The following is a 26560-nucleotide window of genomic DNA, read 5'->3' as shown; positions in this document are numbered from 1 at the left end:
AGACTTTTCTCAAACTGCTGAGTGAACCCTGATCTACCAAATCTGTTTCACAGCAGCTGCAGCACTAACACTGCCCTCTACAGGATAAAAGGCAAACAACAGGGATGCCCTTCACGTGCTCACACAAAACTCTTTACTGGGTAGCCCTTCACATTAAAATTCCTTCTACTAGCAAAGATAAGAATGCTTTAATTCTAACATAGCCACTTACCCCAAAATAAGTTTGTTCCTTTGGCTTCATGAAAAATAAAACAAGTCATACACACATTTATCATTAATAACTCTTTACTTAAATGTTCCAAGGATCCCAAACACCACTTAAAAATTAAAAGTGCAAAGCACTCCATTCAATAAAACCCTCATGAGTATCACAATTCACAATACAGCTTTTACTCTGACAAAGTTTATTTTACCCTTTATTACAAAGGCACAGAAACATCTGAGACCTCAGATATTTACCCCACTGCATATTAATGTCGCACTGCTATTGTGCAACTTAATAGAATTATTAAAGCTCGTAGAACAGTTTCCAACAACTCATCAGGAGATATGGACTCTTTCTATAAATAATTAAAAGAAATATTGGACTTTAAGAGCAATACCAGCATAACAAAAGGGACCTGAAAATTTCCTTAAGAGTAGTCAGTTATATTTCTTGATGGAAGTTAAAAGACTTGAACTGTGAAAGTTACTACCTGCAACAGGTACACTGGACCCAGCTTTGCCAAAGAACAAAGTAAAATGAGCAACTTCTAACAAGCTAAAAAAATACTTTTCATAAGCTCCATAAGAAAGCAATGCTGAGTTCACAGATGCTTCCATCTTGCCAGCAGTCCCAGGTCTTTAAAAATATGTACTTTGCAGGTCAGAAGTTCTGGATTTGGTTGTAGACAAGAAGGTGGAGGCCCTTGCGGTGCTGCCACCCCAGGGTATCCCTGGGTCCCCTCACCGGGGCAGGGCGGCCCCAGCTGAGTCACTGCCTGTGCTGGTGGTGTCTGGACTGGCAGCCTGTTCTGCTCTCTGGTCGGCACTCACCTCGTCCTCCAGTGGTCCAGAGCTGGGGGCAGTCTCATTTGTCAGAGCAGTCCCCTCTTTCTTCTTTTCTGCCAACACCTCCAGGCCCATCATCCTGAGATAATGCAGCCTTTCATTCTTGGGCACAAAAGTTCGAATTGAGGCCTTTCCCCGCCATCCGCACAGCACAATGGGACACTGCAGGGTATCTGGTTTCCTACAAACAAAGTGGCTTCATGTTAAAAGCCCTCATCATTGCCTCTAAAGAGATACTACTATGCATGGACAATAAGTTGATAAAAAAATGAGAAAAATACACGAAATCCCCAAACTTCCATTTTCTTTTTGTTTTTCATTCTAATAATTCCTGAAGCTGTCTTTTCACTGGTGTACTCCAACTACTAGAAACTAGAGTAAAATATCCTAAGGTTTTACATGAGCCATACAGTACTATGATTCTAACAAACCATTTCTAGGTCTTTGTCTAAATGGTTTTATAAAACTCCACATTCCTGAGACAATGGAGGTCCTTGCTCTTTTTCTTGGTTTTCCCATCAGTTGGAAGCAAGCTGCAACGTCTCCCACTTTAAACCTTCTCTTAAAGCACCCACTCACCCTAGGAAGCCCCATGCACTGCGCTTCACAGCAAACATCTCAAAATGAGCTCATGGCTCTGCCCCAGCCACGCCATGCCATGCCACACCACACCACGCCACGCCACCCTGTCACCTAGCCAATGCCAAGCACTTTCCTGACTCTTCACCTGGGACACCATCTCTTCTTCCAGCTGAGTAGCCAGAGCCCTTTTGCCCTTGACTTCCGCAATATTCTCTCCTGCTTCATCTCCCACCACACCTGCGGCTTCCATTCTTACCACTCCTCAAGGGTGGCACATCCTAGGGCAAGGACCTGCAGACCCTTCTCTTCTTCACCTACACTGGCTTCCTCAGTTATCCCATCAAGCCCCATGGCTCTAAGGCTTTAAACAGGATCTACCCACTCATGAATCCCAAAGGCCTGTATCTAGAACTTCCTTTCCCCTCAATTCCCAAAACTTCTATCCAGCTGTCTACCCAGGTCGATTTGATGCCTATCCCAGCATTTTAAATTCCAATGCTTCCCTTGTTTCCATTTTTAGGAGATGACAACTGCTCAACTCGCCCAGAAGCGATCACTATTACTGAGTGCTCCTGTCGATTCCCTGCCCACAATCCATTTAACTTGCTCTACTCCCACACATGCCAAAGGTACTCATGTGCATCCTTCTGCCCTGTCCAACCCTTGGTCACCAGCACCTGCCTCCCTGCCGTCCTCCCTCCTCTTGCCCCACACCCCTTACCTCCCACCCATACTCGCAAGCAAACATGCACAGGCTGCTTCTTCACAGCACCCAGAGGCCATGTAAAGCCTGAAGCTGGGCACACCCCTGACTGTGCAGGGCACTTGGCCTGCCCTCCTCCAAGCCCCACAGACTGCACTGCAGCTCCTTCCTGCCTCAGGGTCTGTGCTTCTCAGCTTCTTTCTCACCATTCAGACTGTAAAATGCCACCTTCCCAGAGAACCTGCCATGGCTCCACCTAAGCTCTCCTCCAAATCCCTCTCTAGCCCATACTGTTTTATTTCCTCCTTTCAGAAACCGTGTTTGATTTCACAAAGTGGAAGCTGTCATACGCAAGACCAAACTCCAGGAGCAAATGCTGATTCTGCCACTCACTAGCTGAGGCACTCTGGGCAGCCACCTGAGCTGTCTCCTTTCTGGAAAGTGCTGACAATCTGGGACCTACTTCTCCAACCATGGCTGCCAGGCACTGATGGTTACATGAAAGCAGGACTGTTCACGAGGTGGCAGTCAGTGTGAACCACAGGGGACCCCCATGCCCTGTCCTAGAACAGCACTGCCTGATGCTTAACAGGTAATCCAAGCACTTAACCAAGGGAACAGAAGGCAGAACTCAACCTCTCTTACATGTTCGATCATTACATTTATTCTGTTATAGACAAAATTTAGGACTAGATTTCTAAAGCAGAGAATACATACTATGCATTTTATTCTCTAAATAAAAATGTTTGGCCTGAGCTGAATGTTATGTTAAAAAAGTATCTTCATGATCATATACCAGAACATAATTTTGGTTCTAAATTTTCCCAATACTGTTTTCAGGAAACATTCGCTGGTTCTAAGAGCACCCAGTGTCCCCCAACAAGAACACCAATGCCTGATGGCAGGAGCATCTTCACTTACGTAGGGTCCGGCTCGTACTTCAAGACGACGCTCCCCTTGGCTGGAAGAGAAACAATCATTAGTCAAGCTTTCCAGTCAGTGGACACCTCTGTTTATGTGCCCAGAATTATGGAAAAAGAACAACAAATAACCTGTAGCCTTGGTCTCAAGGATCTCAATGGAAGAAGGACTTTTCTTCTAAAAACAAGAAACCATCAGCCAACCAAGCATCAAGTAGGGCCTTCAGGACAACGTTAAGAGGACTGAGCCAGACCACCAGGGATTAGGTGACGCAACTCAGCAGGTCTCAGACACAGGGAGGTGGGAACTAACTACTGGCTAATCCTCAAAGTTCAAGGTTAAATAACTGCTCCAACTCCCAGAAACAAGCATGAAATGACACATAAGACATCAAAAATTATACTGTAATCATCTATATGTAGAATTTTAAAAAAAAAGGACTAACAGTTCCTTTATCCTTTAAAATAATCTCTACTCTAAACTGAGGAGACAGACGGACACAGCATGTGCTGTGTTCTTTAGGCCTCCAGCTTTAAACGTAGGCATACAATTATATAATGCAATAACCAATTTGTTCAGTTTTCATCAAATGGAGCCAGAAATATTGGAACAATAACGTAAAAATTAGTAAGACTGAAGGTGAAGAGATTAATACAAAAAAACCCCCAAAACCCAAAAAAGACTATTCATAGACAGACAACAGTATGGTGATTACCAGAGGGAAAGGGAGTGGGGTAGAAGAGGGTAAAGCGGGGGATAGATGGTGATGGAAAGAGACTCGACTTGGGGCGATGAACACACGATGCAATATACAGATGACATATTAGCAAATTGTACACCTGAAACTTACGTAATTTTAATAACCAACATTACCCCAATAAATTCAATAAAAAAATTAACAAGAGTGAAAAGAAGAAAAAAGAGAATTCTTGGTGGAGTTATTTTTATTCTTAGGTGAAAACATCACTAGAGTGATTTGAAGTGGAGGTTTATAAAATATAAAATCAGTGTGACCAAAGATCTGTTTTGGTGAGAATCTATTCTGGCTGGCTGGCAGGACTGCAAAATTTTGCTTTAACAGGATTTACCAAGCCAACCAGACAGCCTGTGCCAGTTGATGTCCTGCACCTCCTGACACAGACAAACCCAAGCCCCACACTTTGCTTCCACACGGGTCCCTTTCCTGGCTGGCTGCTCGGTGGCGAGGAGGTGAAATGGAACTCTGGCTGGTGGGCTGACCAGACCCTAACACCTGCAGACCAGTGGCAGGTGGGAGATACAGGGTCTCCACCATGGTCTGGAGAAGTAGGGCAACCCCAGGGGTGCCTTTGATCCTCAATATACTGAGACATCAATTATGTTTCCACAAAGCCTTCTGGAAAATGAAGTCAGTAAAAGAAAGCCACAATGTACTGAATATAAGATTGAGAAAGATCCAACAAAAGGGACCACCACAGCTGTACTGTCTTTATAAGGACCAGTGACACCTCTATGCAAGTCAAACAATGCTTACCCAGGTCCTTGGCTTGGCTGTACGTCTCACTGCTAAGTTTTCTAAGAAATGGGTTTTCCTGGGTTAATAGAATTTTAACATCTTCCAACGATACAGTGATAATTCTTGAATTAATAAATGGATATAATGTATAGATCCCCTGTGGAAACAGAGAAAGGTCACCATTATGAATGGAAACAAGCCCTCCATACCCAATATAAAGGGAGTACCTGCTGCCCTCAGGGCCTTTCCAAGGACCATATCCAGCCCTCACCTCACTACATCCCCTGGGCAGGTGCAGTGCCTCCCAGACCAGAACCTGTAAGCAAACAGTCCCCAGAGCAGGAAACCGAGCCACGGAGAGCTCAACAACAGCGAGAGTCAAATGAGTGGTAGGTGTCAGGCCAGGTCTGAGCTGTCCAGAGCTGTCAGTCTGGCTCAGAAGCTCCTATTTGCACCCAACTGCTTCCCATTTATTCATGGCTACTGCTACCAAAGTCTGTTCCCCACATTACCTCCTGTGCTAACCGGAAAGCACAATCAAACTCTTCTCCGCTGTTATTTCGACACCAGACTTTTATCCCAGTGTTAATAACCTGTAAGTTAAAAAATATGATGAAACAACACAAATAAAAGTCAGGGTAATCAATTAAAATAAATCCTTTCTACCTTGAAGAGGCAGAGCAGTAAGTACCTGGTGGAAAGAAGAAAAAGAGAAATGGAAAACCTCTGAAAATTCATCTGACTAAAAGAGGGGTTAAGAGGGGTTTTCAAGGCCCGGCTGATCCTCTTCTCAAATGGCTTTGGTTTATGTGGGTTATACTGACTAATAACCATAAGAGACATTAAAACCAGGAAATTCTGAAAATACAAGGATATGTCAGCACATTCCATGGCCATCAGGCGCAAGGATGCTGTCGCCCCAGAAACCCCTGTGGACACCCAAGATAGGAGATAATGTCCTAGTACTGTGACAAAACTACTTTGACCTTATGGACCTCCAAACAACATTTGAGAGATACAATGCCTTAAATACATAGACAAAGGGAAACACAAATTAGGAAAACATTAAAGCAAACAAAAACAGGGCCCTAAAAGTAGAAAAATTCTACAGAAAATGAGAACGACAACACCAAACCACAGCAGCAGCAGCCACTCTCCAAACCCAGAGCACCTTCCTCCCATGATACAAACTGAGAGGGACAGTGGGACAGCAGGGCACCCAGCCTGGGCCTGCTAAGGGCCCTGACAGCACATGACAGGCTCAGGTACCTCAGCGCATACTGGACACAGGAGACCCAGCACCAGGATCTGCTCCTCCCAAGGACACCTGAGCAGATGTCCTCAATTATGCATCAGTCCCCATCTGAGACCTGTACCTTCATCCTCTCGCTGTTGTTAAGCAGCACGTTTCTCAGCTCCTTGGAAACCATGTACAGTTGCCTTTTCTTCCCTTCTGTAGTTCGAGTTAACAAATTCATCCTTGGGAATGAAGGATCCAAAGCATAAAATTTCCTACGAATGAGACAGGGCTGTTTATGAGAGTGTAATTCAAAACTTAATAGACTGTCTTTAAGCACCTATTCTCCCCGACAAGACAACGTAAGTGACCACTCTGGTAAATACACAAAAAGTTAATGAGTAAAGAAGAGAGAATCTGAGACTTATCCTAAGCATCTTTCTTCTCTGTTCTGCCTAGAGATTCCCAATTAAGGCCCCACCCAGGCCCACCATTCCTCATTTCCTAAATCGGAACTGAGTAAGGCAGCCCTGGCCACTGACTTAATAACTCAACTGAGTCATTTACATTTGGGATCTGAGTCCAGAGTTTTTCCATCTCTCCACTGTCTTTACCTTTGGGCAGCCTTACTCTGATTACTGCTCACTTTAAATTGAAGGGTTCAGTAAACACACTCTTAAGTTTCATCCAGTTCTAACATGCAATTAAAGAGCAAAAATACAGCTTACAGAGCTAAATAAAAAAAACTATAGTTAAATGTTACCAGTTATGCATCTGTAACCCTATACTAAATTTCTTTAAAGAATTAAAAAAGGTTGAATTCATCCTTACTGGATAGGTGGGAATAATGGGTCGTCTTCAGGAATAAACACAAATGGATCTTCTTTAAATCCAAACAGCTTCATTTTCTTCGATGGTGGTGGACTAAGAAGTGGGGTGAAATCGTCAGCCTGGAACCTGAGGAACACTGCTAACCACCAACAGCACACTCTCCCCTACCCACTCAAACCTCGCCCCCAGCTCTGTGCATCACGGGGCCTCATACACACAGCCTCTCTGGGCCTTAAACCTCTCCCTCCAGACAACCGACACCAGCACTCATACCACAAGTTCATTAACACGGAGCTGAGTACTTGGCCAGCCAAAAGTGTTCCCACACTCCCTGCTGGAAAACCACTACAGGAAAGGCTCTGGGATGTCAATCTACACAGCTGGGAAGACACTACAGTGTTAGGCTCAAGACAGCCAAGTTTCTTACCCACACACGCCATCTTTCTTATTTCCATTGTTCTCTAAATCCTCAGTCCTTTCTATTATTTCTGTATCGCCAATTCCAGTGACCAGTTTCCTTTCCAGCTCGGAGGGACCCCCAGCTTTCTCTTCCACAGGACCTGCAGGGCTGGACTGCACAGGGTCTCTTGGCTTCAAAGACTCCCCATGCAGCTGTCAGAGGGAATAATAAGTCCGTTTACAAGCAAATCTACTTTGCACTGCTACAAAAAAAAAAAAGCACTTAGCTCACAAAATCAATCTTAACTATTTTCCTATAACATTTTATAGGAAATATAACACCTTGCTATTATAAACAGAACTCATACACATTGTTTCTTTAAGGTTAAAATCAATTCTACTGTAACCTCATAAAAAGCATAGACAGTTGGAGGACAATGCCAGCTTGTCTTCATTTAAAATGCTACTGGCACCTGGCCAGTGTGGCTCAGTTGGTTGAGTGTCGTCCCATGCACCAAGGAGTTGCCAGTTCAATTTCTGGTCAGGGCACATGACCAGGTTGCAGGCTTGATCTCCAGTAAGGGGTGTGCAGGAGGCAGCCAATCGATGTTTCTATCTCTCTCTCCCTTCCTCTCTCTATAAAGTCAATAAAAACATATTTAAAAAATAAAAAAATAAAGTAAAAATAAACTGCTACTGGCATCCACTCTGTGTAAGGCACACTGAGAGACACAAATGAGTCAACACCATCCCTAAATTGTAGGTAGAGCCAAAAAGACAAATACATGAATAACTACAACCTAGGAAAGGACAGTGATATTGTTGTAGGAACCCAGAAAAACTTCTGTGAAAATCAGAAGAATGTAATTCCAGGGACCAAGGAAATACATGTGGAATACTTAACTTCTGATCTGCAGCAATGGTATAGATGTGGTTTTGATAATGAGCAAAATGTTGTACCTATACCAAAATTTTATATGCCTTTAATATAAAATCTTGTATGAAAAATTATTTAAAACTACATGTCCTTTCTAATAAGTCCCAAGATAGGTAAAAGTAGTAATACCTAGTCCCTATGAAGTGAGTTTACAAATTAGACACCTGAGCACAGAAAAGTTAATGTTCCCCAGTTCACAAAGCTGCAAAGTAGATGAGCCAGTGAGATTCTAAAACTATTAACATTATACAACAATGCCTCCCAGAGAATGTAGTTTACTTAAAGGTAGAAAAAAATCCAAAACACAAAACCACCACCTGAAACCTCTTGACAAGACCAGCAATGGCACACATTCTTTCTATCTCCATCTCTGCTTCCTAAAATGCTGCCCTCTTTTGCAGAGCCCATTTCAAATGCCCCTTTCTCCAGGAAGCTTTCTCTGTTCCACACCAATGACCTAATTTTGCCTTCCTCAAAGTACCAGCAGCACTGTACTGTACACACAGCATCCATGTGGTTTTCACTGACTCAAACTCTAGATTAGTGCCTACATGTCTTCACTTCAACTAGATTCTGGCATCCTAAAGACAAAGAATCTAAGAACGACCCCAGAAGCATGGGCAACCAAAATATATTTACCCAATGAAATACATGAGAAACTGACATAGTAACAGAAAAGTGGAGAAGTAATATTTAAATAACACTAAGCTGTTCTAAAAAGCATAGACACATCAGGGGCAGCAGACATAAGAAAAAGTTCAACCCCATTTACAAGGTGTTTATGCGACAAAATGTCAACACAGCCCCAAATGCACGTGAATCTGTAGTACTTATGTGTAACATTCTCAACCTGTGCTGTGCAGTACAATAGCCACCAGCCTTGTGTTTCTGACCCCTGCAAAAGTGCCCAGTGAAAAAGTGTATCTTAGAACATAAGTCATACTACTTTTAAAAACTTAGTATGGCCCGGCCGGGCGTGGCTCAGCGGTTGAGCGTCAACCTGCGATCCAGGCGATTGGGGTTCGATTCCCGGTCAGGGCACATGCCCAAGTTGCGGGCTCGATCAATGACTCTCTCATCATTGATGTTTCTATCTCTCTCTCTCCCTCTCCTTTCCTCTCTCTGAAATCAATAAAGATATATTTAAAAACAAAACAAAAAAAACTTAGTATGAAGTCATATAAAATACCTCATTAATAACTTATTTTGATTACATGAAAATAATATTTTAAATATACTGAGGTAAACAAAAAATTATTGATTTCACTTTTGTTCTTGTTTATTTTTTAAACCTGGCTGCAAGAAAACCAAAATTACACGTGGCTGGGCTCCATTTCTGTTAGCAGTGCTGAGTAGCCACAGCTTTATTCCTACCCAGGGAGTTAGGGATCAGTGAGAGTCAAGAATACCACAGAGACTCGCTCTCGAAGGGAATGTCTCTAGCCCAACACCAACACCACGATGACTGCCCAAAAGTACCAGCTGCAATCCTGGGCCAGTTTAATGCTGTACATTCATATGTTAAACTGGATTAGCCATATCCCAGAAAACTGTTTCTCCAAAGTCTAAGCATTATTTGTCCTAATTTTTAAGCATGGATCTGAAAGAAATACAGACTTTCAGACTGTGACTCCAAGCCATGTTCTATGATTATGGAAGGCTGACACACAAACTAACAAAATAATGCCAAGTTGATGAGGAGGACAGCACATGTTAAAGCACAACTTTGTGTCAGGTTTCAAAAGGCAGCCCTCTTTCCCAGCTACTCTGCTTTACGGCAGCTCTAACAACAACCTAGGAGGCAGTTTAGATTCATTACGACAGGTAAGGGCCTATTCATTCCTTTTCAGCTAGGCCTGGATGAACTCTGTAATTACCCTTCACGGTCAAGGTGGAGACAGGCTTCATATTAGCAGAGATAGATCAACCTGAAATAAGCTAATATGAAACAACCCACAGGGAATTTAAGAGCTCAGAGCCAGTTTGGGGGTAGGGCTCTGATTTTGAGCCACAGAGAAGTCTTGACGTCTTTTCAATTTTTATTAAAGAATTAGATTTAAGCCCTGGCCAGTGTGGCTCAATGGGTTGGGTGTCGTCTCATGCACAGAAAGGTTGCTGGTTCAGTTTTTGATCAGGGCACATGCATAGGTGGGTGTTTCTCTCACATCGATGTTTCTCTCTCTCCCCCTTCCTTTCTAAAAAGTAATCAAAAATCTTAAAAAAAAAAATTAGATTTATGATGTCAAAGAAATGCATTCCCCAAAGTTTGTCTTTTCCACTTACCTATCCTTATAAGAAACTGATTTTTGCTTGGAAAACTCAAAATTTAAAAGAATCCCTACACACACCATTAGGTTAGCCACCCTCCGCCCCCTCAAAAAACATTACCACTGACCTCTGTCAGCTTCTGCCTTTAATGCACAAAGAGATCACAAGGTATGCTGTGGTATTTTGGAAGATGTTTGTTTACCTTTGGTGGACGTTTATTCCATGGCATTGAAGACTTTTTCACTAATACTGCCACAAAGAACCCTCCAGTATTTTGATGATGTGGTAATATTCTAAGACTTAAAAAAACACAATTCTCACTTTTTAACTGATCCAAAATACATTCTTTTAATATTAAATATTAAGACAAATACCACAAAAATGCCCTGTGACAAAGAAGTCATATCTTGTTAATATTCACACAGTCCTCACTCAAGGAATGGCCAATGTGTAATGTGTAGAAAGTTGATGCAGTATCCAGTGTATTACCATGAGGTTCTAACCAACTTCGTTACTCACGAAGGCTCAATGCCAGCAGCTAACGGTACGGAGAAGTTCTCACATGTTGAAAAGTTTGCATATCTGAGGTCAGCCATGGGCACAGCCCAGGCCTCCCAGGAATGCCCAAGGGCCCAACTGCCCCACCGTCCTCAAACTCTGAGAGCGCCACAAACTCACCACCGCTCTAGATGCATTGTCTGTAACTTCTCGGGGTCCTTTGGTGGGAACATGGTCGGCCGAATCTGGGTATGTCTGCTGTGAGGAACCTCTTCCCACTCTGCAAACCACTGTCCATCTTTCGTCATCACCTATAAAACAAGAGGGAACGATTCTAAATCTCTAGTACTACCTAACAGAAAAATCACAAGGGGCCAGTATACGTGCTCTCAAACATGACAAACGGCAATTCTCATTTCTCTCCAAAGCTAGGAAGACTGTTTGCAAAGATAAACATGAGATTTATTTTAAAAAGCATTTTCCATGTGGGATTTAAGAAAGAAAAAAAACAAGCCTCAGATTGCTTCTAGTTTAAAACCGAAAAATGAATTATTTTATATTACAAATGAAGCTTGGGTCCCAGCCAATTAAAAAAATAAAGCAAAGCTGTACTTATAGAGATGAGAATAAAGAAAACTGATGTCTAGTTGGGAGAATGAAAGCAAGAAAACTTTTCCACTACCAGAGAAAAATATTTGTATGATCATACTATTTATTATGTATAATTCTGAAATTGATTCTAAACTGCCCAAACATAGTATTATTCAAGTTACCCAAATGTGGGTGCTTTAAAACTTTCATGACTACGACAAGCCGGGTAAGTTGTACCTGCTCTTTTGAGCCAGAGTCCTCACAGAAAGATTACCTTCCACTGTGTGAGTCCAGGCATCCACTTCAGTCCTGGCAATTCAGAAGACACATCAGCAAGCTCCAAAGCACCTGTATATCAAAAAATTAAATCAAATAAAAGATGTTTTTCCCACAGTATGTCCAGTGAAAGAAATGAGATGCAGAAGATCACATACTGCATGATTCTATATATAGGAAATGTCTGGGGAGGACAAAACCATTCAGGCCAAAAGCACATTCATGGTTCCTGGGTGGGGGTGGGAACAGGGAGTGATTGGCAAATGGCAGGAGGGCTCTGCTTGGAGTGATGGAAACAGTCTAACACTGGGCTGTGGTAAGGGCTAGGCAATAATTTAGTAAATTTACTAAAGGTCATTGAATCGCACAGTTAAAATGAGTGAATGTTATGGTGTCAACTGGAGCTCAGTAAAGCTCTTGAACTAGAGAAAAGTTAGAGTCCAGGGCATCTGATTCCATGGCCAAAATCACCTTAAAGGCATCAACAGGCTAGAACTCAGCTAGGGGTCCACTCCTAGTTTTTACATACACGCCAGTCAGATGGTTTGGATCTTGATCTTGCCTTTACGGCTAACATCCCAGAAACAAAAGGCAACATTTTAAAGTGAACTGTGGAAATTTTTAAACTCGGTTTTAGGCCCGTTAGTTTTCTAAAACTGCCCATCAGGACAACAATCTAGTTTTAAAAATACCGTGTCTACAGTAGCAATATAACCAGAAGCAGTGAGATGGGGCAGGGAAACCTTTCACATGAACTGCCACCCACAGATCTCAATACAGACTTGAGAGCCTCGCAGAAGAAGAAACGCCAACAAAGCCCCATGGAAGCCATGAAAACTCACCGACAATTACAAAAACAAAGCATGAGAATCCCCAAGGGGTGTCTAGCAGTGAGACAACTTTGACAAAAACGTTGTACTGACTTCCACTAGTATATCTGAACAATCTTACTTTTGAAAGTCAACACTAAATAATAGTGGAGATTTTCAGAAACTGTTTTTTTCAATCAAACACTGTCCACTGCTCAGCGTGCCTTCCTGCCAGCATTTGGGGCAGAAGCTGTCAACGCTGGCCGTGTTTGGAGACTGTTCATCAGCCGCCCTTCCTCCAGCTAAGTCTCTGGTACTTTCAGGTGGGGATCACATCCTGTCCAGTCACAATCCCCAGCAACTGTCAAGTACAAAGCTCAGCAAAGATCTATGCTCCCATGACGCCCTGTTTATACAGGATACCTGAGACTGAGGAGTAAGGTGAAAAGTCTACAATGAGGTCTGAAACCACCACATGCATTAATGGTGGCAGTGAGAGAAAATCTATACTGGAAACCCACCTACCCAGTAGGAAAATAATCACCAAGCAGGATGCCCAGTTAATTTTATAAAACTGCATTGCCCAAAGTCCTTCTCTCCACGTGCCTTCTGAGATAAACTACCACCAAAACTGTAGAGATTATGACCATACAAAAGACATCATTCAGATATCACATCTTTCTGTAGACCAACGTAAGTACAGCAAAAACAAAATAAAACACATTAAATTCAGGCCTAAGGACAACCATGAGGGCTGACTACACAGCACAGATCAGCCAGCCACCAAAAACGTAACAGGAAGCCCAGACGATTGTGGATAGATACCACCTCAGGAAATACACACTAGTCTTAACTTCACAAAAATGCTTGTGCTAAATTTGGTAGCATTCTATTCTGGAAACTTGAAATTTCTCATTATTTGCTTGAAGGAGAATATGATGGGAAAGGTTATCATTTCATTGAAAACATAAAAGGAGAAATAATATTTTACAACAAAATTATACGGAAATTGCTGTTTCAGAACATTTCATAAAACAGTGCTATAAGACCTCGCACCCATTACAATAGACACTACCAAGAACATAGAAAATAACAAGTGCTGGTGAGGATATGGACAACTGGAACCCTTGTTGTACTGCTGGTAGAATTGTAAAATGGTGCAGCCACTATGGAAAGCAGTATGGTGGGTCCTGAAACAGAATTATCACATCACCAACCAATTCCACTTCTGAGTATACACCCCAAAAAACTGAAAGAAGGACCTCAAAGTTATTGTACACCACGGTCGGTCACAGCAGCACTATGCTGAAGAAGTAATCCAAGTGTCCATGGATGGCTGACTGGAGAAACACAATGTGGTATACATACAATGACTATCATTCAGCCTGCAAAAGGAAGGAAATTGACACATGCTACAACACAGAAAAACCCTGAGGACATGCTAAGTAGGCAAGTCGCAAAAAGACAGACAATGTATGATTCCACTCATATGATACCTACACCGGTCAAATTCACAGAGACAAAGAATACAATGGTGGGGAGGAGACACTGAGGAGTTGTTTGATGGGTTCAGAATTTCAGTTTTGCAAGAACTCAGGAGATTGGCTACACAACGTGAATATATTTAACACTACTGAACTGTTTAAATATAGTTAAAATGGCAAATATTAAGTTACGTGTTTTTTATCACAATTACATTGATAGGACCTGACATAATCGTTCACACGTGGATAAACAAAATGGGTAGAGCTCGTAATTCATGAAAAATGACAGATTCATTACATATGCTTGTTTTCTATTAGAAGTATTTCTTTTAGGGTTTAAAGGCTAATAATATAAGCAAAGGCCCAGGAAAAGGTCTACAAGAGTATACACTATAGCAGTAATTTTCAACCTTTTTCATCTCATGGCACACATAAACTAAAATTCTGTGGTACACCAAAAAGTGTATTTTTTGCCAATCTGACAAAAAAAGTGTTATAATTTTGATTCATTCATACTGGATGTCTGTTGTTATCTTGGCTGTTGTCATTGTTTTGTTTTGTTTTGACAATCTAAGGGAAAAGAGGTCAGTGCTACTGACTAAATAGTCAGGCATTGCATGTTTTAAAAATTCCTGCAGTACACCAGTTGAAAATCCCTGTACTACAGCAATAGTTTTGAAAAGTACATACTTTTACCAATAGACTCCTCCAGCGAGTGTGTTTACCTTCACTCTTTTCCAGCAAAGATGCTATAACTGCTTCATCTTCAATGGGGTTCAGTGAACATGTAGAATACACCATCCTACCACCTTCCACTAGCTGTTCAGCACCCCGAGTAGCAATCCGCAGCTGTAAGCTAAGGGTTGGATATACTAAGTTACTCTGAGACCGGACACAGCCAGGCAGCACATTCTTTATAGGCACCCATTATGTCACACATTTATTACAAGTTTTTATGACAGACTTACAATAAAATACAAAATGTTCTAAGTAAAATAATTCCTGTAAAACAAACAAAAACACATTAAGGTTCTAAGTGAAGTTAGAATAAACCTACAAAAGATGTTTCATGTAAATAAAAAAGCACCTACTTATATAAACACTGGCTTAACTGTTCTGTGTACCTTTCTCAGCATGTCAACAAGCAAAGCATAAAGTGATTAATGACTGAATTCAACATACCAGGGGAATTTCACTATTAAAAAGCCTCCATACTTGTACAAATACTTGATTTTTCTATGAACTTGTACCCCTTAGTGCATTCCAGTCCTAATGCCTGTTTCACAAAAATAGTGGTATTTAACAGAGAAACAAAATCTCAAGCTGAAGTTATTAGTGGTGAATATTCATTAACACACTCAGTCTACATTTAAGAATGTATAATTTTAGCCCTAGCCGGTTTGCATAAGTGGTTAGAGCATCAGCCCGAGAACTGTACCTCGATTGCAGGCTCAATCCCAGGCCCTGGTTGGGGCACATGTGGGAGGCAACCAATCAATGTGTCTCTCTCACATCGATGTTTCTCTCTTTCTCCCCCTTCCACTCTCTCAGAAAAGCAGCGCTAAGAATTTAAAAAAAAAAAAAAGAATACAAAGTTCAACTGATTATAAAATCAAAACTGTTCAAAACAGGTACTTTAAATATCCATAGGCACAGAAAACTATAATACACTAGGTATGACAGAAGTTATTTTGGAGGTATAAGATTCTTTTTCCTTTTAAGAATTCTCCAAAAAAATTTTAAAGACAATCAAAAAACATTTGACATCAAAATGTTAAAATAATTCAACACAAAAGAAAACAGACAGGAAAAAGCTGGTAAGATGGTAAGGTAAATCGTCATTTCATTAAAAAAAAACAAAGTTTGAAATGTTACAGAAAATTCTTATAAAATGCTTTTTTAATAAATGTGTACAATCTTCAGTTTACTACTACTCTTAAAGACTTTAAAAGCAACTACTTTTGATATATAAGCAAATTCCCATGAAGATGGCCATCATTAACACTCTGATGCTTACTTAGAGTCAGTCAAAGATCTGGGTGCCCAATTAGGTGATTCAACAATAAATCTTGACCATTCCATTTGTCAAACACTGCTGCCAGCTATAAAATTTTACTTACCCATGCAGCTGCAAGCTATTTAAGGTGGTCCACTTTTTCCAAACATCAATGTTTTTTCTCATAGTGCCATCTCCACTGGAAAGATATTTAAGAACTTAAAACTGTCTACAGGTAGATAAGAGTTTACCAAGTATGTCACATTCAAGCTAAATTACAAAACAGGTATTATTATTATAAATACCAATTAGAAAACAACCTAAATTCTTACAAACTACAATCAACTTTCCATTTCTGTTTTGGGGATACTCTAGTACATTAAACTCTAGTTATACTTCAATCTTCAATTGAATAAGGAAATGAAAGATTTGAAAATGAAACCTCTTTCAACACTTAAAGACATAGTAATTTGCTTCCACTTAAGAAAAATACAACCAAACTAAATTTTAGTCCTAGCACAGAAAGAACCAGGAATACATATAAGATATTTTGATCCTGCTGCTTAGAAATTTGGTCAATCAAGAGTGGTACTTTAGCCCGGCCGGGCGTGGCTCAGCGGTTGAGCGTCAACCTGGGATCCAGGCAATCGGGGTTCGATTCCCGGTCAGGGCACATGCCCGGATCATGGGCTTGATCAATGACTCTCTCATCATTGATGTTTCTATCTCTCTCTCTCTCCCTCTCCTTTCCTCTCTCTGAAATCAACAAAGATATATTAAAAAAAAAAAGAGGGTGGTACTTTAATCACAATTATATGAACGATACTTACACTCATAAAGAACTTCCCACAGCAAATTCAATTAAGCCAATTTATTTTCTTTACCAAGACTTTTCTATTTATCAGTTAAACATTTCTGATTCTCCACTTTCATTAAATGGAAACTATTTTCCCAGTACAGATTTGATTCATTGATCTTTCTGTCCATGTCTAATTTTATCTACCCAGTTTTTCTACAGTAGTTCCTGCATTTGTTGCTTTCTCTGTCAAGTTTAATTTTCCTTGGTAGTCTAGTCACATATCCTTGAGGCGGTCTGCAGGATGGAAATGTCCTATGAGATATAATGGCTTTCAAATGACATCCCTTAATTATATGACCGTGGCTTAAAAATCTGCCATAATTTCAGGAATTTTTTTCAGCTTTCAACTTAGTGCTCATAGTCACTTAATTCTCACAGTATTGGTACAAGTTAGACTTCTGATCAAAAGAACAAGGGTAGGAAAATATCTGATCCAAAGGAAAATTAGAAAATTGCAACCTAGAAAAAAACACACGCATTTCATGGCCGATTTTAAATTTTACTTTAAAAGGGAATTTTTCCAGGTATTTCAAAACTCATCCATATTCAGTGCTACCAGCTACAATTTTCAAACTGAGTTCTGCTACTAGCAGTAAATCTGCTACTTGTTTTAAAAAGATAAATTTAATACTGATGTATCCTAGTTAAACACTGTTTAGTGATAACAAAGTTTTGTGGCAGTTTTTTGTACTCTAGCCTCAACAAATTCACGTGTTCAAAAGCTATTAAACCCTTGAGATCATTGCCAATGTCACTGCCTCCAAGAACGTTACAGCCATCTTTAGTTTGATTCATTTCTTTTTGGAAAAACTCAGTTATTCAGTTATAACATAAATTCCCTTAAAGGTAAATTCTAATAATCTAAAACTTACATGTAAAATGTGAAGGTATGTAAACCAACACAGGTAAAATGAGTTTATCAAAAGTTTGAACTCCTAATTTCATTACACTAAACACTGTAAGACTCAAAATAAAAACCAGATGTGTTTTTACTCTATGACTGTCTTACATACTTACTGAGGTACGAACACAAAAAATACTTGGATGAGCAAATCACTCCAAGTGACTACATCCTGAAATGCATGAGTTTATTAAGCTTTTTTCCTCTCAGATATTCTTTCTACAAAACCACCCCTTTCTTTATCTGTGCTTCACATGCTCAGTCTTCTGTATTACTAAAACTCTGTGTCTGTCTTCTAATTAAAGTCATTGATGTTGCTCTTCATACCAGCTACCACAAGAATCATACATACAACTATGTGTTCATGTGCAGCTTCACTTTAGTCTGTGATTTATTTCCTTAGTGGATTCAGGGCTTTCTGACCTCTTGATAATATAATTACCTGCAAGGGACATCACAGAGGATGCGATCGTAGAAGAGAACCTCTTTCCTTCCGTTCACGTCTATCATGAGTCTTGGTATACTGGATGCATCGTGGTTGACCACCATGATGCAGGGACTGCTCAACCTTTTGGCCTGATGAACAAGCAGATAGCATCGCTTGTTGTCCACATCATTTGCAATGACAAATCCCTCTGGGAACATAAAATTGCAGTGTTGGGTGACATGCAGCACAAGTAAATCCCTGAAATACATAACCTATAGGCTTGTAGGTGAGAAGCAAGGATCCACCAAACTTGAGTGCTGAGTGTAAGACTGGCTAGGACTATACAAGTGGCCCAAAAAATAAACCTAGGGGCTCAGCACGGATTTCACAGCCACTTAAAACTTCAAGATTCATTTGTCCAGCATTATTCACTTGGTACCAATTATTGTGCCAGAATGTCTTTTCTCTTAGAAGCTAATAAAAAGGAGGATGAAGGGGGAAAGAACGGTGTGGAAACCAAGGGAACACCTGACAAGTGTGTAAGGCACCGCACACGCTGGGCACCACTTAGGCTCCGAACATCAGATTCCTGGGGTGGCGGTCTCACAGTCCTGCGTGTTTAAGCTGTCGCCTGGGGTGTTCTGAGCTGTGCCACAGCCAAGTACCTGGTGGAAAGTTTCTGGGTGCCACCTCCTCTCACTTTGGTTCCTCTCTCATCTCCAGCAAAAAGGCAAATATGTCTAGTGACATTTTATAATCAATACTGCTCTCTCTTAAAGGAAGAATAAAGGTACATAAAAATATTTAAAAACAAATACTCTGAACAGTATTTTCACATCTTTATAAAATCCCTATTAAGGAGCACCAGTGATACAATAGCTGCCACTTTCTGAGCACTCGGTACACTCTTATGCTACCACCCCCGCACCTCCCAGTTCAGGGCTGGTGGCTCATTTCGCATGTGATGGCTAGTAATGTCATATGACTCTCCTCGCAAATGGTGGTGGGATTTGAACCTGGGGAGTCAAAATAGCTCTTAACATAACTCTACACTAAAGGCCCCCTCCCTACACCGCGTGTGCCCATCTGTGAACTAATGACGGTGGTGTGCAAAATGTCCAGTTCTACTTTCAGGGAGGCCTCAGGCAACGTTCTAATTTTTTCCTGCCTACAACCCACCAAAGTGGCATTTCAACCTCCAAACCCCTTGTCCAATGCATACCTGGAAAAGGGACATTCATGTCAGCATGCAGCATTTCAATTAATTGTGTGGTCTTTGATCCAGGTGCTGCACACATATCTAAGATCTATTAAAAAGCAAGAAAATGTTCGAGACTTTTAAGAAATCAAACATTCTACATTTACTTTAAAACAATTTAAGTCATTCTAGTATTCTGATTTCTATTCCAAGACCTAAGCACATTTCTTTATAGAATGAATCCACAACATGATGTATGTAACTGACAGAGGTCTTATAACATAGAATGCCCCCAAATCACAGTGATAAAGATACTCTCTCCACAGGGAACGGGAACAGAGAGCACTATAAGCCACTAAAAGCAATACATTTAGGGATGAATGAGCAATGATAGTAAATGCAAGAAGCACTGTAACATACTGCTAAGAACAGAGCTAGCTGGGCTCAAATCTCAGCTCAGCCAAAGACTAGTCCTGGGACCTTGAGCCAGTTACTTCAACTTTTCCTTGTCTCCTTTTCCTCATCTGGAAAAATGGGGACAGTAGTACCATCTACCCCTCAAGGGATGTGTGGATAATAAAATGAATTCATGAAAAGAATGCAGAACAATGCTTGGCATATAACAATCTCTCAATATATGTTCAATATGATTTTTAATCTGACTTAGTCAATCAAGACCACTGAAGGTAATCTGTATAGTAAGTAAACAAATTAAGAAACAAATTTTAAAAAGAAAATAGTTAAATGATTTGTAAAAATTAAAAGGGACAATAATGCAAAACGGAACCTAAAGATAAATATATCACTTTCTACTTTATCCAAAATGGGAAGAAGAAAAAAAATCAATATATTAAGGAAAAAAGGTATCAACAAAACAGAGCAGCACAAACAGAGACAACAGCCTGCCTACAATTTTCTATATAATACACAATACCTTATGGTGAGGGTGAGCATTCAGCAACAGTGGTGGAATCATACTAACAGCTTCCTGACGACTAATATTTCCCTTGGAAAATAAAATTTTAAAAAGTCAGCAATGGCAAGGCAGAAAATTTCAATACTAGAAATTCAAAATTTCAAATGCAACAAAAAAAAGACCATATAATCAATCATACACAGAACAAGAATTAGTACTATCACACAAACATTAAACAAGTAGAAAGATTTTCATACTATTGGATAAATGGTCGCTACCTAAAGGCCAAGTAAGGATGACCATTAATACCAAAACTTACCATTACAAAAACACTGAATTTTATAATTTCATAAAACGAGGGGATCTTAAGCTTACACAGTCCCTACTTCCTGCCTTCAGAACATCTGGAAGCTGGATGAGCATGTCTCAAAGACAGACAATGCCACTGAAATATCTTCCACAACAGGAGCAATCGAAGGGAGCACAGAACAAAGTCACCGTTAGCAAGTTTTCCCCTCAGCTAAAATTACAACTTCTGTATCTCAGTCCTTGTTTTCAGGAACAGCCCATATCTGCTTTCTTTCTATTCCTGAGAACTGCCTCTCAGAAAGATGAAGACATCAACCATTGCTCTTCTCTTTCCTTCCCCAAGATGATTATCTAAAATTCCTCACTAAATTGTCTGTCCTCAAGATCTTTGCTAGTGGGCCAGGGCATCTGGTTAAGATATATGACTGTTCAGATTCAGACAAAATGTTCCTGACAACATCCAGCACTTGCCTCGATCACAACTCTATTTTAACAACCTTAAGAATGAATGCTTAAAAAGGGGACTTGGGGGACTATAAAACAGAGCTCCCAGGTAGCTTCTGCTCCATTACAACAAGGGCCTTTTGTACAGCCATCACTCATCTTATACTTACGCACCTGCCTGTCAGAACCTAAATACAGACTTGTACATTCACACCTGCTAATTTTCACCGTACAGATTTGGGGCCAGCAATGAGTCTCTGAAGACTGAATCTTGACTAGGTACACTGACTCCAAGAATTGGAGTGGGGATGGGAACCAGAGGCCCTTGACTATAGTCACCGTGGCAATTAGCCCTGATTCATAAACATGTCCTGAAGAGATTTTTATGGCCAGCTTTAAATAACCAAGAGTATCTCATCCTGCTGACTTTTGATCAAAAACTGGACCCTTTTCCTACAATATACACTGAGACTAAATTCCCATCTCCTCCACCTTTCAAAGCTGCCAAAATCTGGCTCTACCCAACTGTGTATCACTCCACTCCCCAAAAACCCCTGCTGTATCATAAGTTGCTCTCTAACAGTTTGATAATCTTTATCTGATGTTGCACCTCAATCAAAGCAGAGTCAAAGAACCCTTCCTAGTACTGACCCAAGTACAGAATCAGGAATGAGGCAGTACTCACTTCAGTGTATTCCTAACTAGTGGGAGGTGGGGTGAGGTGGGGTGGAAAGCCAGGCAAACAGGAGCCCAGTTTACCAGGTTACCTAAATGGGCAGAAAGCCACTAAAAGTAAGAAACAGCTGTGAGTCCAGTAGAAGTTAAGAATGGGTGCGGTGAAGGGTTTCTAAATTGGTTGTGGCTTTAGGGCAAAAACATAGGAATCATGTTAACTCTGTTAAGAGGATACAGAAGAGGGCAAAAGAAATATCATCTGTTAACACACACAGGTTTCCCTGGCAAGATTAGAAAAAAGGAAGGGGGAACTTCTGATTAAAAATGTGAGACTATTAAGAATTCCGAAAGAAAAAAAGGGAACAGCAAAGCTCACAATATCCAGACTTTATGGGCATTTAATCACCTATCACCTGAGAAAATAGCTATTTTCTTGGGAAAAGTTTGATGTTAAAGGTGAAAAGTTCTATAGCCATGATGATAAACATTCACTGTAATCAGGAATCTGGGATGACAAAGAAACCAAAAGGATAAAGATGGTGACATTTTAGGAGAACCAAAGTTGTCCTATTTAGGTGTTTTTTTGTATGTATGTACATTTGTAATGGCAAAGATGGAGCATAGATAGGAACAAGAAAAGACAAAAATAATAAAAAGTGAGTTTAAAAGTCTCACTTTTAGTAAAATATGTAACATAGTCATAAAAACATACTACTTTCTCAGTACAAGCACCTGGCATGTGCACCCGAGAAGATAGAGAACTGAGTGGCTGTCTCCTGAATGGTGTGCTAACAAGCAAAGTTAGTATGGGCACCCCAGCTCTGCAGTCACCCAAACCTAGGAGTAGCAAGACACAATCAAGCTGACAACTGTGATGATATCCCTATTAAAGTTCATGGTTAGTGCAACCCAACAAGATAACAGCTACCTAATCACAGATTACAGGTGAAATATACAGTTACAGGTGTCTTTCCTGTGTACTTTATCTACTTGATCACTCCCAGTAACGAATATGGTTAACAATGTAACTATGACACTAATGTGCATTTAAAACTTTCAGGAAACCAACAAGTCTAAAGAACTCTACTCACAGATTCAGTTTCGCTAACCAGAAACTGGTGAAACTTTTCCAATTGCGGAGACTTTCTCAAGATTTTTCTACTCAAATTTGTGTGCCAGGCAAGTTCTTCAGGATACCTGACCAAAAAGAAAGTAAAATATTTATGGATTGTATATATTAAAGTGCTCTCTTAACAACTTCGTGCTTATCCAGGTCACACAGCCAACGAGACACCAATTTTGTTCTGCTTGCTCCTCCATGATCCTCTCCAGTACAGTCAGCCAACACTGCATGATATCCCCTGGGACACGGGAGCATGATTCTAATTGTATCATGGCCCAGGCAGAAATGGGAGAGCCTAGGGGTCACAGGAGACACACACACACGTGGTATCACAGTAATACCATGATGATGAATGTTTAAGATCCAATGAAAAAGTGGAGACTCCTCTACTCTTCACTATGTATGGTAGTTAACGATGGTACAAAGGTCATCAGAAAAAAGCATAGATAACAAATTTCTTAAATTTAAGGAAATTTAAGGAAATCAAAATAATGTGGTAGGGCAGGTATCAAAATCTTTGACGAATATTTGATTACAACTTTATTTACTACATTTCTGACTCTATGAAAAGGAAAAAATGAAATCTGTCCAGAAAACAGGGTTCCCACAAACTTTGTTAAATTTTATTCTACTATACATGAAAAGGTTAAGAAGAATATTATATATATTTCTGCATTTTGAGGAATACAGAAATCATCAGGCACCTTGGTTAAGTTTTTGCTTTACTTGCAGAGATGTATGAGTATCCCAAACCTGACAAATTTGATTAAATATTTATACAATAAAACTGTCATGCAGTTGTCACAATGAAGGAAAAAAAACCAAAAACCCTATCTATTAGAAACCCAAATCGTATGTTGTTCATACTTCAGTTGTTGTGTTCAGAAAATCAAAGCAATCAATAACGTGAAGAGGGCTGTTATTAGACAGTGGTTCACTTTTATTCTACAACGAAAAAAACTCAGCTGAATACTGATTTTTGGATTGGCTATTTGTCATTCATTCAAAATGCGTACAACTGAATTTATCTGTGACATGGAGATTGAAAATCAAAATGGCCCACGAAAGAAAGAAAAGTGAGAAAATCTATTGACCATGATTAATGGAAACCTAACCCTGGTTTGCAATCACCAAAGGATGTCTATAAAAGAAAGACAATTTCATACACTTGAATAGTCAAAACTTCCAAAAGTCAGAAAATGATGATTAAGTCACCTTTTTACAGCAATTAATTTAAAGTTTAGAGAGATGTGTGTGTGTGTGTGTGTGTGTATGTATATATTGGTTTTGTGAGAATTTTCAGTGCTTCAGAGTTGAGCATCTAAAATGTGGAACTTTAACAATTTATTTTAACGACTCCCCAGGACTTGACTCCAGACACTTTACAAGACAGACTATGCTGTCCACACAAGGGATTGTCTTCAGACAATAAAGGCTTGAACCAGGCCATGGGAAACAAGTAACCTACAGAACACGCCAAAAAAAGGAAGGGGGGGAGTTAACACAAAGAACAGGAGTATGCTGGGGCTCCAGAGACAGTAGAGACAGAATCAGCTGGAGCAGTCTTGTGCACCTTTGCCAGGTTAAGTCTGTCCTTTTTCTGAAAGTAGAGAAGCCACGCAGCAACAGTTTTGACATGAGGAAACAAGGGGCTTAAATGAAAATGGTACAAGTGGGTAATGTCAAGGAAGCAAAGGGAATGGCTGGATTGCCTGGGAAAAATTAAATGAACTGAGTGACTCAAATACAGAGAGCTGCAAATCACACATGAAAACGTGCACACCAGTGTAAAGTAATAATGGTAAAAAGCACTGGGTAAAAAACATGAGGATATCTCAGAAGTATGTTCAAGTTCTTTAGTGCTAATACCAAATGGATTACCACGAGATATATTCAAGTGGCAAAGATTAAAATCCCAGACATCCAACAACATGGAGACTTGTTGTACCTACCAACTGAGGGGTTGTGGAACTTCAACTTTCTGACCATCCACCTCCAGGTCCTCCAATTCCTTGAAATACTTGTTCTTTAAGCAATGTAGAATCTCTTTTGCATGGCTATTTTAAAAAAAGCAAGTTTCATACCAATTTGAAAGGCTAATACAGTTTATCTTTTTGTAAATTTAAGATTACAAGTGATTTAAAACTAAAACTACCTTTGCATGAAGAGAAGACATTCTTTAATCGCTGCCTTTTTACTCTACTCCTTCAAAGCTTAAATACTCACTGTTTAATCACTAAGGAATGAAAAACTAAATGAAATACTATTGCATTCCTTCCCTCTTAAATATCCCTTCAGTTCCACTTTTACTCGTAACTCATCTTGGAAAGATCTAACTACAAATACAGGGTGTCCTAAAAACTGTATGCACACTCTGAATAATTATAAAGGCAGTGTTTATTAAAATACATTTCATTTTCAAAATGTAGTAGAATCTATAGACATTGTGTTTATACACTTTGGGGGGGGGGGCACCCTGTATATAAAGACAGAGAAAGAGAAACAGCTTTACCCAAACCCCGTAATGCTGGACATTTTCATATGTTCCAAAGGGTAGACATCCTCAGCTCCCGAATCCCCAGGGGTCCACCCTTTCTCAGATTGCATTTTCTTTTTTTTTTTTAAATATATCTTTACTGATTTCAGAAAGGAAAGGAGGGGGGGGGAGAGAGAGGGAGGGGGAGAGAGAGGGAGAGAGAGAGAGGGACTTAATGACGTGAGAGTCATTGATCCGCTGCCTCCTGCACGCCCCCGACTGGGGATGGAGCCTGCAACCGGGGCATGTGCCCTGACCGGGAATCGAACCCCGATAGCCAGGATCCTAGGTCGACGCTCAACCGCTGAGCCACGCTGGCCGGGCTGCATTTTCATTTCTTATTCTAACCTCCCATATCACAATAACCCCTTGACCTATTTCACTGGACCCTGTGCTCCCCACTCGATGCTTCAAGACTCTAGGATCCACACCGCTGAAATGCTGTAGTTCTCTAACACTGTAACGCTTCTCAGGGAAACTCTCGTTTTTAGATTTTAACCTTAGACATCCCAACCCCAACTCTCGAGGAAATAAATGCACGGCCCCTTACCTTTTGTAACCAGTAATTCTTAAAGTGGCCGGGAGGGGCTCCCTGAGCGCTTCCATGAACTGGTCCCACTCGCCCTCTGGTACAATCTTGAGCTCCTGGTAGTAGTGCTCGAACAGCTTGTTCTCCTTGACGATCTCGGGATACCCGCCTTCCCACCCCTGAGAAACAAAAGGGGAATCTACTCAGGACTCGAGGAGCCGCCCCACAGGTCTCGGAGTCTGGGAGGCCCACGTGGGGCGCCGGCCCGCTCCCGCCCCGGCTCCTACCGCGTCATTGCGCTTCCTGCCGCCTTCAGCGCCGTCCTCCGTGTCCTCGGGCCGCCGCCGCTGCTGCTGCTGCTGCTGGAGCCGCCTGCACCGCGCCCGCCGCCCCATGGCCCACGCGCTAGCGCGAGCCGCCCGCACCCACAGACCCGCCACCTCTGGCTGCGCGCACTTCCGGGCTGCAGCTCGAGGCCCCCGCAGGTCTGCGCCTCCGCCTCTCCCGGGCCTGCAAGAAACTTCAAGAAGTGAAAAGCACGGCGACCCCGCCCAGAAAACAAGGAG

General features: G+C 40.9%; 1 protein-coding gene across 1 annotated transcript; it reads right to left on the bottom strand.

The window, feature by feature from the left end:
- Positions 1–267: 267 nt before the first annotated feature.
- Positions 268–26389, bottom strand: NSUN2 (NOP2/Sun RNA methyltransferase 2). Its single transcript, XM_016217301.2, has 19 exons — positions 26282–26389; positions 26016–26173; positions 24882–24986; positions 22898–23003; positions 20397–20468; positions 19487–19571; positions 18280–18472; positions 16202–16276; positions 14807–14937; positions 11787–11860; positions 11102–11232; positions 10626–10722; positions 7247–7431; positions 6820–6912; positions 6128–6263; positions 5264–5344; positions 4770–4908; positions 3257–3296; positions 268–1231 (listed from the first exon to the last, which is right to left on the bottom strand). Exons 1-19 carry the CDS (start codon positions 26387–26389, stop codon positions 946–948), a joined length of 2295 nt encoding a protein of 764 aa, XP_016072787.2. The 3' UTR covers positions 268–945.
- Positions 26390–26560: the final 171 nt, after the last annotated feature.

This window comes from Miniopterus natalensis, chromosome 3 (assembly GCF_054644295.1).
Source record: "Miniopterus natalensis isolate mMinNat1 chromosome 3, mMinNat1.hap1, whole genome shotgun sequence".
Taxonomy (NCBI): Eukaryota; Metazoa; Chordata; class Mammalia; order Chiroptera; family Miniopteridae; genus Miniopterus; species Miniopterus natalensis.
The sequence above is the reverse complement of the archived record's forward strand: the minus strand, read 5'-3'. Positions and strand labels throughout refer to the sequence as shown.